The sequence below is a fragment of the Anas platyrhynchos genome, chromosome 18 (assembly GCF_047663525.1).
Source record: "Anas platyrhynchos isolate ZD024472 breed Pekin duck chromosome 18, IASCAAS_PekinDuck_T2T, whole genome shotgun sequence".
Lineage (NCBI taxonomy): Eukaryota > Metazoa > Chordata > Aves > Anseriformes > Anatidae > Anas > Anas platyrhynchos.
Genome location: NC_092604.1, coordinates 3,364,088 through 3,376,963, shown reverse-complemented (window position 1 = coordinate 3,376,963; position 12,876 = coordinate 3,364,088). Strand labels below are relative to the sequence as shown.

At 44.6% G+C, this 12,876-nt stretch overlaps 1 protein-coding gene across 35 annotated transcripts in view; it reads left to right on the top strand.

The window, feature by feature from the left end:
- Positions 1-12,876, top strand: part of EXD3 (exonuclease 3'-5' domain containing 3) — a 296,729-nt gene that overhangs the window by 179,513 nt on the left and 104,340 nt on the right. The window contains exon 19 of one of the 35 annotated variants that reach the window (XM_072025498.1): positions 10,189-10,227. The exons of the other annotated variants lie outside the window; for them this stretch is intronic. Coding sequence (XP_071881599.1) covers positions 10,189-10,212 — 24 coding nt within the window. The 3' untranslated portion in view covers positions 10,213-10,227. Of the gene's footprint in view, positions 1-10,188; positions 10,228-12,876 lie in introns of those variants that run through there. 35 annotated transcript variants of the gene reach the window in all.

Sequence of the window (12,876 nt, the reverse complement as noted above, 5' to 3'; positions counted from 1 at the left end):
CATGAGAAGTTGGGACATGTGGATGTTAGTAGAGATGTACTCCTGACATGAGCACAGGCCCATGGCTTTGAGCAGGCACCAGCCAAGAAACTGGAGCTTTTTCCAGTGCAAGTGAGACTGTGCCTAAAATATTTGAACACAAAATGCACAAAGCAAGGCTCATATCCTGCCCCATCCTGTGCACTCGATGTTGGAAGAACGGTGAGACACTTGTCCCTGAACTGCCCAATGTTGATGGGCTTAAAGGCTCCAGAGAGGTAATTTTTTGGTGAGATCAGAAGGATGTTTTATTTGTTTCAGAATATGAAGGTGCCAACGTCTTTTAGAAGAGGACAGTGGTACATGAGTGAGATGGTAATGTCCATGAGAGCTCTTACACAAGCAAAATGCAAAGCAGGGCCCGGAGCAGAAGTCCCTGAAGAACAAAGCATTGGTGACTCAGTCTCCCACTGAAGAGTCACAGAGAGGACATGGCCCTCAGGGTAGATGAACAGGAAGAGAAACAAGCGGTTCCTATTAGAAAAGGAAACAGTGGGACTGAACCTGGACCCAGCTTCTTGAATAGGCTTTGCAGATTCCCTCTTCTGTGCCAGCAAGCCTTGATTTCTGGTTTAAAGTAAAAAGCACAATTCACATAAGACCCTCAAGCCTAGCTAGCAAATGTCCAAAACATGAAAGTGAAAAACAGCCACTTCCCAGGAGCAGAAGACCTCTGAAAGGGGGATTATTTGTTGCTTGTACAAGTGACAACGATTAAAGGTTTCTCAGCAGGTTTGCTCCCTCGTTAAGAGATTTGAGCCTCTGCTTTGAAGTTCTATCTCCAGCTGGAAACTCACACAAACCTTTGGTCCAAGAGCCCTTTTTTTCCCTGAAATATTTGATATCAATCCTTTGGTGCAAATCTACAATCCTTCCCCTTTCTTCTCTGCAAATACAGAAACTTTTAACTCTCCTTCATACCAAGTATGTATCATTTGGAAACATAGAGCATAATAATGGTGTCAGAAATCCTTTCTCTTTTTGCAACTAGGGAATATTTTAAATAAAACATTGAACCACAGCCCTCACATTTAGTCCTTCAGAGGCTTGGAAGCTCTAGCTCAGGGTGCCAATACAGATGTGAAGGTAAAGCTCTGCTGTGTGCACATGTTGAGGTCAAAGCATTGTGGGACTGCTCTGCACACACTCTGGTTCTCTTTTCTCTGCGGCAATACTGGATAAGTGTGTAAAGAGGAAAGATGATGTACTCGGAGCAGCCATACATATGCATCTGTTCCTTCTTCTCTTGAAAATGCATTCCCAAGAAACCCAGGAGAAATGGGTAGCTTCAAGGTCTGCACTGCTCCCATGCTGCAGTCAGTGCAGGAGTGACCTTCTGGTGGTGGCCATTGGCCATGCAGTCCAGTGTGCACCTGGAGTCTGGATTTCGCTCCTCAGAGTTGGAAGATGTTAATGGTGTTCATGTGTGGCCCTTGGAACAAAATGTGCTCTCATTGCTGCCGCTGCAGTACCCCAGCCAGGCCCAGCAGGCTGGGATGGATGCTGAATGGATGCATCATACTTGCAGCGATGCTTGGTAGAGGCTTCAGAAAGCATTTCCATGGAAGAAAGTCCTGTCCCGTCATCTCTCCCCCCACCCCCAATCACAAGCATCTTTGTATAGCCCTTCCCTGTCGCTGTTTTCCCATGGCAAGAAGTGCCTAGTTCAGAAAGCATCAGACCCAAGTCCTTTGATCTTTTCTTTCTCAAGAGAAAAAAGATGAAAAAGAGACAAGAAGTTAAGGATTTGTGAGGGGGAACGGAACATGAATAGCAAATTCTGCTGCGGAGGTCACCTCCCCCCGGCTTTCTTCCTGTGTGATCAGAAGGACGGCGCGGGGTGGGAAGGGTGCTGAGTGGGTCTATTGGGGAATCCAGGGAGGAGGGGAGTGAATTGGGGGCAGAGGAATGGGGGTGGAGTGGTGAGCCCTTCAAAAGGAACAATGACTGCAAGCTTCTGCATTGTTAGGCGGCCTTTTACAGAGAGTGCCATGAATACAGGTTATAAATTCTTTGGCCATTGAGAGAGCTCTCCAAACCTGACTCCATCCTGCACTAAACCAGGCCTGAGCCCTATCAGTTGCATAGCAATGAATTCATTTACATCTGGATAGTTAATCTCTAATTCACTTGACAGTTTATCTCACCCTTGGAAGAGCAAGCAGTGCCTGTTCTATTGTGTTGAAGCTAGTCTATGATCATCAGCTAGGCTAGCACCTCTTCTTTGTGCACAGCAAAGATAAGAAGGGTGGGTGTTGATATCTAGATTATGAAGCACACGGTTATTACCCCAAGCCGCATTATTCTGCTTTGCTTTCACTTGACATCTTCCCCATTTTCACCCTTTGCCTCTTCAGTGTGGAAATGCCATCTGATCATATCCTTCCCAGAGTTACTGATGCAGGATGCTACAAGTGAAGTGCTGCTTTTCTAATACAGATGGCATAGATGGATCATTTGCACAAGCCAGAACTAGTTTGTTCTCACTTACTGAAGTCTCCTCATTTTGACTTGTTGTTTGTTTGTTTGTTGTTGTTTTGTGTTTGTTTTTTTTTAATCTCTGGATATTTTGCTCAGCTCCCTCTGGGAGGAAGCACTGCTCTTGCTCCAGCTTGGCTCAGAAGAGCATCTTTGGGGATGCCCGTGGCAGTGTACTGCTGCCACTTCGCAAGAGGCTGCTGAGAAGCCTCAGATATCCAGGGGGATGGGAAAGGCGTCATTCACCCAAAACCCTAGTAAGATGAGGCAAACCTACTTGTGGGCCAAACCCTTTTTAGTAACACTGATTTGGTCCATTGTGGCTGGGGAAATAATTACAAGAGTACACATCCAAATGGGCAGCAGTGGAAGAGAGAAGTCACTGCTTTAAACAGTGTGGACATGCAGATATGAGAACAGAGCCTATTTTGACAGATAGACCAAATTTCTGTTTGTGTTAGGAAAGTGGATCAGGAAAGGAGACCTTCAGGGTCAGAGGACAAAGTTAAGCATGAGTATTCCTTGATTTATTCCTATTTTTAAGTCTCAACTTTAATTTCCTGCACTCGGTATTTGTTCATATTTGATGTGGCTTGGACATGATCTGTGTAAAGACAACTCTAATTAAAATATCCCTCTTTTATCTACAATGGCTGCAAATCTTTAGCCAGTCCTTTTGTTGCCTTTAACACACGGTATACTTAGCTCTGCTCTGCTCACAAGAATTATGTCTGAAAAGCTGTCTGGCATGTTTAGTGTGGTTAATGGTAAACAGTGAAAAAAGTGAAGTACAGTAAAAATGATGTGATTTATAACTAATAATAATTTGAGGAGGGAAATCAACTTCAGCTTTTCCTTTCTGTAAGTACTAAAAGAATCTTTGGTTTGTCTGCAACCAGGAAGGCTAGAAACATTTCGTCTTCTAGTGAAATCTCAATCTGTCACTGGTCGCAACATCTGGCAAATCTCCAAAGATGGGTAACAGCTCCTCGTCTTTCTGTCTCCCCTCACCTCGCCTGGGGAGGGCTGGGCACGAGGGTAACAGGAGATGCCATTCAGTGAAGAGCAGCTTTGGAGTGTCTAAGCAGTATGTCTCAGATGGGACTGTGCCTGTGTTACTTGTGATCTCTAACCATATTGTTTAAGCAGTGGGTGCTGCCGTGCGGACAGCTGTAGGCCAGGTGCTGGCTGTAGCTGAAAGCATCAAGGCAGTAGGATCTTGGCATAAGAGGACACAAAGTGGAATTTGTCTTCTTACAGTGAGTTTATATTTACCTTTGAAAAGGACCATTTTACCCCAGATTGGCCATTTCCCATCCTTTGGTTTACCTGACCTGGGTAAAGTCAGTCTACCGTACTGTGCCATGGTTTTCCTTCTACTGGAAACCCTGTTTCTGTTTCTTCTTGTGAGCCACGAGTGTCCTTAGACAGAGCCTTTGCAAGTTTCAAGCATTCATTGTTTACAGTTATTGGCATTTCTCTCTTTTTTTTCTGCTTCATGAGAGAAGAGACATTTTGTTTCAAGATAGTCCTATGTTTGTGATAGGAATGACACACTTCTGCTGATGAACGGCAGAAGAAATAATGGAGAAATAATGACCGAGCTCTGGAACAGCTCCGGGTACCAGCGTGGTGCATCCTCCCACCTTTGCAGTCTGGAGACCAGAACTGTGAATGCCTTTCCAGTGTGCAATAGCAGAAGGAGGACTTACCTAAGCAGACTTACATTAGTGACCCTAAAATCTATGGAGAAATTCAGAGTTCGGTGGATAAATTAATGGATGTGAAAAGGTGGCATTCTGTTTCAAAGCACTAGGCTATTTTTTCTACAGAAAGTGGACAGGGTTGTGGTTTTTTACATTTCTTTTTTTTGTGCTCATTTGGAAGATAGATGAGGAATCATTCCTTCTCTTATCATTAATCCTGTGCTGCCATCACAACTCCTCTAAGTGTTTAAATGCGTTTTTTATTGTGTTCCTTGGTGTAGGAGCAAATTGCTGTTTCTTGTGTTAGTGTCTACTGACCCACAGCCATCTCTCCACATGAAAGATGTTTTCTATCTATCTTATCTGGTCTGTGGTTTTAGTTTTTAAAACAGCCTAAAACAGCTTTATTTTAATTAATTTTATGTATGCATTTAAATAAAAATAAATCATAACAAATAATATTTATGGTTGAGATTTAAACTAAATGAAATTAGAGTGTTCAAAGCCATGTTTTCCATAGCAGCTAATGAAACCCTTTCTGCTTCATTTCTTGGTGGTCTCTGAAGTGAGCTTGTGGCACGTTGCCCCCATAGGGTGTGGACAGGATGGAGGGAGACTGCACTTGGCATATTTGGCATTTGCTCATTTGAAATTTCGGTCATAAAGTCTCACTAACTCGGTTACATGGGTTTGAGTTTTGAGTTACTTTTTTTTTTTTAAATTAGAAAAACAGAACAGTTCTTTCATTTCTTCTTTCACTGTAGCAGAGCTTAAGTGTGGGCTTGGGTAAGCACAGGTGAGTTGGCACACAGACCAGGTCTCAATGTGATGAGCAGAATGTTGTCATGGTTTGCAAATCATTTTTCCTTGTGCAAGTGCAGGGATCAGTGTCTCACTTAGGACTCTCCACACCATGTTTGAAGGTTTAGGTCACTGTTTTTTATAAGCAGGTTTTAGAATTTACAGATGCACACAGGACTCATCTGGAAAGTGTCTTAATTAACTGATGATAAACATCACATTTTCATGCTCAGCTATCTGAAAACCAGCCATACGGGATAGCATGAAATGCTTTCACTTAGAGGGCGTTTGTTGGTATTTAAGTACAAGAATTACTGCCAAATTCACTCCTGAAAAACCAAGCCTCTGCCTCTGAGGAGGTGTGAGTCGTGCTGGAGGTGCCCTTCTTGCGCTGCGGGGCAGAAGTCCTCTATTCTGCCATCTCCCTTGCAAAGACTGCACCTTCATGTGAATATTTGTTATCTTGCATGACAAAAGCCAGATGAATAATTGCTGCTACTTATACTATTGAACTTTCCTAAAAAATTCTCCACTGGGTTAAGGACAATCATTACAAATCTCAATCCAAAGGACTTGGGGAAGGCTGGGGTGTTAACTTATAAGCCACGAAAAACAAAAGCTCTTCACAGAGAATGGCTTTGCACTGTAACACTTCACACTCGCTGGCCAATGCTTCAGCCTGTGTGTTTGATGCCACCAAGAGAAAACGGGGAGCATGTCCATACCTCAGTGAGCTTGGTCATTGCCCCACAGGGGCCAGATGCAGCCCAATGCCCCCTCGGCAGATGGCAGGCCTGGCAGGCCAACACTTGTCAAGTTTTGCTCTGGGCAGAGTGGTCCAGGTGATCTGCAGATGGGAAATGAGTGTTTGGGCATTTTGGGGAGTGCTGGGGGCCAGGACAGGCAAAGGGCAGCATTGCTCATGGGGCTGTGGGCTCTGGGGCTGGGCAAAGCTCTCGGCTGCTTTTTTGTGTCTGTCTGAGTTCTGGGGGCTCCTGCCCGTGTTTGGAGAGCTGCAGGCTTCAGAGAGCAGACAGGTGTGGGGAATGCTGGCGATGCCCAAGGGAGCCATTCATGGAGTGTCCTCCTCCTCCCAAGTGCTGCCCTGGGGGACTGCAGGCAGTGCAGGCAGGGTGGAGGCAGGTCTGCCATGGGGCAGCTGTGGAAAGAGATGAAGACCTGAGCTTTTGTCCCTCCTGTTCACCAAGGTGCGCCCCCGCTCCTTGGCACTGCCCTGACAGCTGCAGTGTCTGGAGCCCTGCTCTGATACCATGGTCTCAAAACCAGTGCAGGGCTGTGCTCACACGTCCTGTCTGGTGGTGGTGGCAGTGAGGACGTGGTCTAGCTTCCCCCTAGAGCCACCAACCACAGCATGAGGCCATCATTTCTGCACGCTTCTCTGAAGAGGTCAAAGGGCTGAACTTCCTTGGAGGGCATGGAAAGGCACATTGGGCAGGGGGCAGTGAGCCCACCCTGTGCTGCCAGCCCTGGACCCCCTGCAGTCTGGGAAGGGTTAGGAGAGGGTGTGGGGTCAGGGGTCACTCTTCTAGTTCAGGTGGCTCTGGGAGTGCTACCTGTGAGCGTGTTCCCTGTGTGCCAAAAGTGGGGGCCAGAGGCATTATTTAAACCTTAGAGGAATATATTAAAAAAAAAATGTTTTCTTCTTGAACTAATGCAAAAAACAAAGAGCTTGCTTCAGTGTTTGCCTCCTCATTCGAACTGGATGTGATCCTGGATTTTTTAAAAGAAAACAAAGCATATTTCAAATACAGGCATTCTTTTATTCTTTTATTTCCCCTCCAGTTGCTTTCTGCTTGCTGACAGAGATTTTGGAGCCCTGGGGAAGGTACATCTGCCAATGATAATCTCAGCGCTTCGGGAAGCCAGGAGCAGCAGAGGTCCGGGTGGTGCGGGGGGGCTCTGCCCCCTTCCTACTACTGCAGCAGCCTGGCTGGGAGCAGTCTGAGCCATCGTGGCAGGGGCCGTGCCTTGGTCCCCCACATGAGATTGTAATCTGGGTCAGAATAGGAAAAAACAGCTCTCGGCTGTATGCAGAAGCTGTCCCCAAGGCCTGTTTTGTACAGCAGCTTCAGGTGCTCTAGACACACCTAATGCTATATTCATTAAAGACTCACACAATTCTCAGTAGTTGCAGGCACCCACCTTTGCGTGCTGATGACCAGTGTCTGAAAGCCCCCACTTTTAGTGAGATCCCGAGGCAGTGAAATGATCCGTCCCATGGCCGCTGGGAGCATTGTGGCAGAGCCACGGTTTCTGGAGTTAGACAGGGACAGAGCGGGAGCAGAAGGGATGTGTTAGAGCTGTGCTGTGGTGTTAGCCTGATGTCAACCGCTAGACAAGAAACTTGACAACTGGCAGAAGCCAGAACCTTAGCAGTGCCCTCCTGTGCCTTATCAGAGGGAAATAAATCTTGACTGATTAGTTTTTTTTAAATGAGAATTCTCAGCAAATAAACGAGCTGCCTGCACAGTGATAATAGCCTGCTTGGAAAGCAAGTCTGTGGAGTGTATACATTGCTGGAAGTCATCAAAATCATCTTACCCCATGGAGTCTCCTGTGCTGAGCTTGTGTTTACAATATCAGACAGAAAAAGGAATTTTTCAATGGATATTTTCTGATAATTTTTTTAGCCAAGCAGTAGTACAATTAGGGCCTGTCTGTGTGGGGCTGGGATGTCTTTGCTGGCTGTGGAGGATTGGCAGCCTTCTCTTCTATCTGCTTCTTACTATTTTGATACATCTTGCTCTAGTTTAAATGACTGTGCTGAGGTTTCAAGGACCCTGAACACCCCATTAATGGTTTGCCAGTGGCCCTAAGTGATTGTTAGGGAGGACAAGCTGATGCCCAGGAGGTGAGCATCTCTTCACAGAGCTGGCAAGGATGCAAATTTCTTCCACTAAGTGAAGCTTCCAACAGTATTTTTTGCTGTGATTTAGCATTGTTTTTAGGCACTATTTTTTGCTTAACAAGTTTTTCTAAATAATTCTGACTAGTCACTCATTCTAAGCTGGAGTAAGAACAATCTTTCCAAGGATGTTCATAAATATTTGATTGCAGTTCATGATGCTGTTCATTTCCCCCAGTCTTCACCTCTCTCCTTCCTTTCCTGCTATCTTCTTACCCATAAAGATGCCTTTATTAGTTCCTGCTAAAAGTCAGTGCTGGATAATTGACCAATTTCCTGCATGATGACTGTTTTGTGGATTCATTGTGCTCATGTTACTGTGTGTCAAGATCATCCCTATTGGGGAAGAGCAGTAGCTGGACCCAGCCATGTCTGCAGGTCAGATCTTGAAAAGTGCTGTGCAAAAGCCAGAGCTGCAAATGCAGTGTGCTGGCAGAGCATGCTGTTGTAATAGCCTCCTTCAGTAGGAGAGGAAATGTGTGCTCTGCTGACTGATGCTGAGACCATACTTCAGGGCGAGTGTTAGAAAAAAAATCTAGAGATTCAGATCAGATGGCTGGGTCCAGCATTAGGTAACCATGGAAAAAATGCAAATTGAACTTGAAGCCCAATCTCCCAATTGTTTGTGTGTGTGAAAATCTCTTGGCATCTCACATCTCCTTTCAGAAAAGATGGTATTTTTAGATTTACGACAGATTATTTTTGATGCTGGAGGCCTTAAAACTGTTCTGACATGAACCCAAGCTATGTTGCTATCTTAAAAAATGAAGTCTTAAATGAGAACTGAAACTTATTGAACTATACTTCAATTACAGTATAGCAGAGCATTTTAACATAACATGTGCATGGAAACAAACCTGGGAGGAAGGGAGGAAAAAAAAAAAAAAAAAGGCTCAGAAACTGGAGCTGTTCAGAGGCACTGCATTGGTTACCCCTCTCTGGAGCTGTACCCTGGAGAAATCAGCTTTGCATGCGAGGCGATCACAGTCCAGCTGTGAAACCCAGCTGAAATGTAAACTTCTCTTAAGTGTTCACGGGAGGTTTCCATCTGTATCTGTGCCTGATTAGCTAGAATTGTGCAACTGCAGTCATTTTTGTTGCCAGTTCTTTCCTCCTTACCTTGACCCATGGCTTCACTCGTTCGCGTGTTGTTTTGTCTTTGGCTTGAGACCATCGTCCCTCGTGTGCATTCAGCAGCAGGCGCAGCGAGACCCTCACTGTGTTCTCCAGCAGCAGTATGATTCAAAGCCAAGTGATGTTTCTGATTCCAGCAGGCATTTGTGTGCAGGGACAGTTCACCTGGAGAGGGGAAGGACAGACCCAGGACTGGAGGTGGTCATGAGCACAGACTTTCTGTAATAGGATTTTCACGATGATTTGCTTCCCCTGTCATGTTGTTTCAAATTCCTCACAAGCCATACTTTTCACAGTCTGGATTTTCTCTCATGAATTTCTCAAGGGGCTATCTGGAGGGGAAACTATTTCTCACCATAACAAACAACCAAAGCCTTCATCGTTAAAAAATAAAGCACTAACATGGCCCTACAATGGACCCCTTTGTCAAGTCACATCTGTTTAGATCACCAGAAATGATAAGCCTTTACTTTTGAAAGTAATTTTCTTTTATCAAAATAGGAAAGAGGACTGCAAAACATTCAGAAAAAAATCTGCATGAAAGCTAAGGCATGTGACAGTAGTACTCTGTTTTACATAGAAAAATGAGATTAAATTGCATAAATGTACAAATACTGGACTTGTGCTCTTCTAGCACAAGTTAGGGATGGCTCTATAGTACAGCTTGCTGCCGTGCTAATATAAAACCAGTGTGAACAAAAAATCTGACCTGCTAGATAGCAAAGCTCTAATTTCAATGCTAATCCAAATTACATTGTTTTTTAACCCCCAAGTTTAAAATCTGTTTCCCAGAAGTTGTCTGCCAATGATTGCCAAATTGCAAAGCAAGCCAAATCACACAGGGAATGGGGTCAAATACTAAGTGAGATGCATTTGATCATTTGAATTAAATAATCCCCAGACATTTACCCCCAAGTAATAAAAGTGAATGCACACCCAGAGGAAGTTACAAGTGCTACTATCCCCGTGTGAGACCTGTATGCAATTACGCAGAGGTCTCAGATAGGGTGTGCTGATGCTGTGGCAGGAGTAGCTGCCCAGAAACCCAGTGCCTAAGGCCTCATGCTCACTGTTTGCCAGCAATGCTTCTCTTTCTCTTTACAGTGTGAGCTGCCTCTCTGCATGTGAGGAGCTGGTAACCACCATCATGACAACAACACATCTCAGTGTCATCCTTGGCACTTGCCCAAATCAATCGTCTCCTTAGGAGGAGAAATTTCCCCTGAAACAAGGGTGAGATGTGGCAAGGCAGTGATTTTCAGGACAGCAGATGCAGATTGTCTATCACGAGATCGTTAAGCTTTCCTGGGTGCTTTTGGAAATCTGACTTGTATGGATGTTTGCATTTAGAGCAAATACTTGGGCTGAATTCATCATATTTGAATTCCACCAGGTCTCTGAACCCGATGTTCCTACTGGCAGGGCACTGTGGAAAGCCCACAGGGAAAAGGGCTTGAGGGAATTGAGATGAGCGTGGTGGGAGCCATGGTGCTCAGGAACCAGGGTGAGTTGGGTCTGGGTTGTTAAGATGGAAATATTCTGTGGGAAGTCCTGCTCTCTCTGAGGTCACATCAGTCTTGCTACTGGCCATAGTGGAAAAAGGAACAAATCCCTTGTTTCCATCGAGCCAGCTGAAACACAGACTGCGCTCATCCTGTTTCACCTACAGCTCTTAAACCATCGTTACTGCATCACTATGGGAAGTTTCACTAGTGGTTAACTGAAATGTCACAAGCCTCGAATCTGATGTGAAGCTGGAAATAAACTCTAAGTTCGCCCACGCTCAGAACTGAAGACCATGTGTTCATGTTAGGCATCTTCTGTAGATAAAAAGAGGGAGAAAAAGAGGCAAAACTGTCTTGATGGAACATTTTTCCCATTAGAAAGTTCTTCAAAGCCTTTTCAGAGGCACTGTCAATCAGGATGAATTGCAGATCATTCCTGCGCATCCAATAATGGGAACGGTTGTAGAAATTCCTCTAATTACGTATAATTGGTTTTGAAATTAAATGATCTGGAATATCATTGAGTGACTGTGAGAAGGATTATCTGCTAAGAAAAAGGAGCAGCCTGCTGGAAGGAGATAGATACATGGAAATAATGATAGCAATGGTTAGTTTCAAGAATTATGATACCAGAATAAATCAGACTAGTTTAGGTCAATGCATCTGGACTGTTTCCCAGTTGACTCCTGCACAGCAGTTCTGTGTTCTGGCAGGTCTAGAGTGACACACGTACCTCCAGCTTCTTTAGGGGAAGAGGCTGAATAACATATGCTGAGGCAAGGTTGTCAGATGTCAGTCCTTCATATTTTCAGTGTTAAGTAGTACAAAGCAGAGCTGCTTTTTCACCATCCTTACCCCAAGCATCTGATTCTGTCAAGTGACTTTATTCATTCATAAATATTTTCTGGACTGTACAGTCATGCCAAATATGCAACTGTCTGTGTAAAAGTGTGCAAACAAGGTGTGCCTGATTCCTGCATATAGTTACCATAACAAGTGCAAACATGCAGCAGGAATTTGAATACATGAATGAACAGACACCTAGATTAGCAAAGAATTTCTGAATGCAGAGAGCCGATTTGAGCAACAAGTCATGGCATCTGTATGCGTAAATTATGTGTGCCATTGCACATGAATTTTGAAACTCTGTTTCTAAGGAATATAGGTATTTCTGTGACCACAAAGCTTATCTGGGTTCCCCTTTTAAAACAGTGATGAGATCACTGGAAAAAGAGTTAGCCACTGCTCATCACCCTTCCTCATTTAGAAAGCGTGTGTGTTAAAAATCACGCAGTGCTTAGTTCAGAGCTTGGATATTTAGGGAGAACAAGATCCAGAGATGGAGAAGAAAGAATAAGAGCACTCACGGCCAGTGGAGCCGTGGTGGCAACAGAAGGGTTCCTTCTGTGCCAACCACAAATAGATGGAAAAAATACAGAATCCAGCTCCTGAGCTCCAGGATCCCACAGCCATAAAGGATGGAGGCGATCAGTCTGGGAAGGACTCTTCTATCCCCTCCAAGTCACCCACGTCACCCACACCCCTGCCACCATCATCTGTAACAGCAGGATGGGAGCCTAAGGCAGCACAGCATTGGGGAGATCTCTGCTTCCTCAGTCCCTGGGAGTCTAGCCAGGGATTCCTCTTTTGAGGTAGTTGCATTTTTGACCATTTCTGCACAGTACATGCATCCTTCCCCATACTCTTCCCTTAAAAAAAAGACAGAAGGCAAGAACGGCCACCATGACACCTGAGCTGCTGCTAGCCTGCAAATTCATGGGGAGCACTTCCCACTTTCAGATTCTTTCACTTCTGAATGCTGTTTAAAAATACATGCTAAGTCTGACTGGACTCAGTCACAAGGGTGGGCAGCTTGAGGCCAGATGCTGGATGAAGGCTGCTCCTTGCTGAGCATTTCCTTCTCAGCTGTTGTTTGGGCTCCTGTCTGAGTGTGTGTAGCATCAGTGCTGGTTGTGCTCCTCAGCTCCACGCTAGCAGCAGTCACTGTTTCTGTTATTACTGTGCTGATCTGAAGAGGAAATAGTGATGCCTTTTTTAGAGCTTTTAAAGGCTCTTATTTTTCAAAGTGTCTTTTAGAAACCTAGTTTGGAAAATGGTGTTTAATTAACAGATGCTTGCTGCCACTAGAAAACTAAAGGAATGAAACAAAGGCAAGCTATGTTTAGCTACATGAAGCATGCTAAAAAAAAAAGAGAAAAAAAAAAAAAAGATGTGGAGTACAAATCATTTTTCTTTTTGCAGGGTTACATGCAACACAAATGAGTTC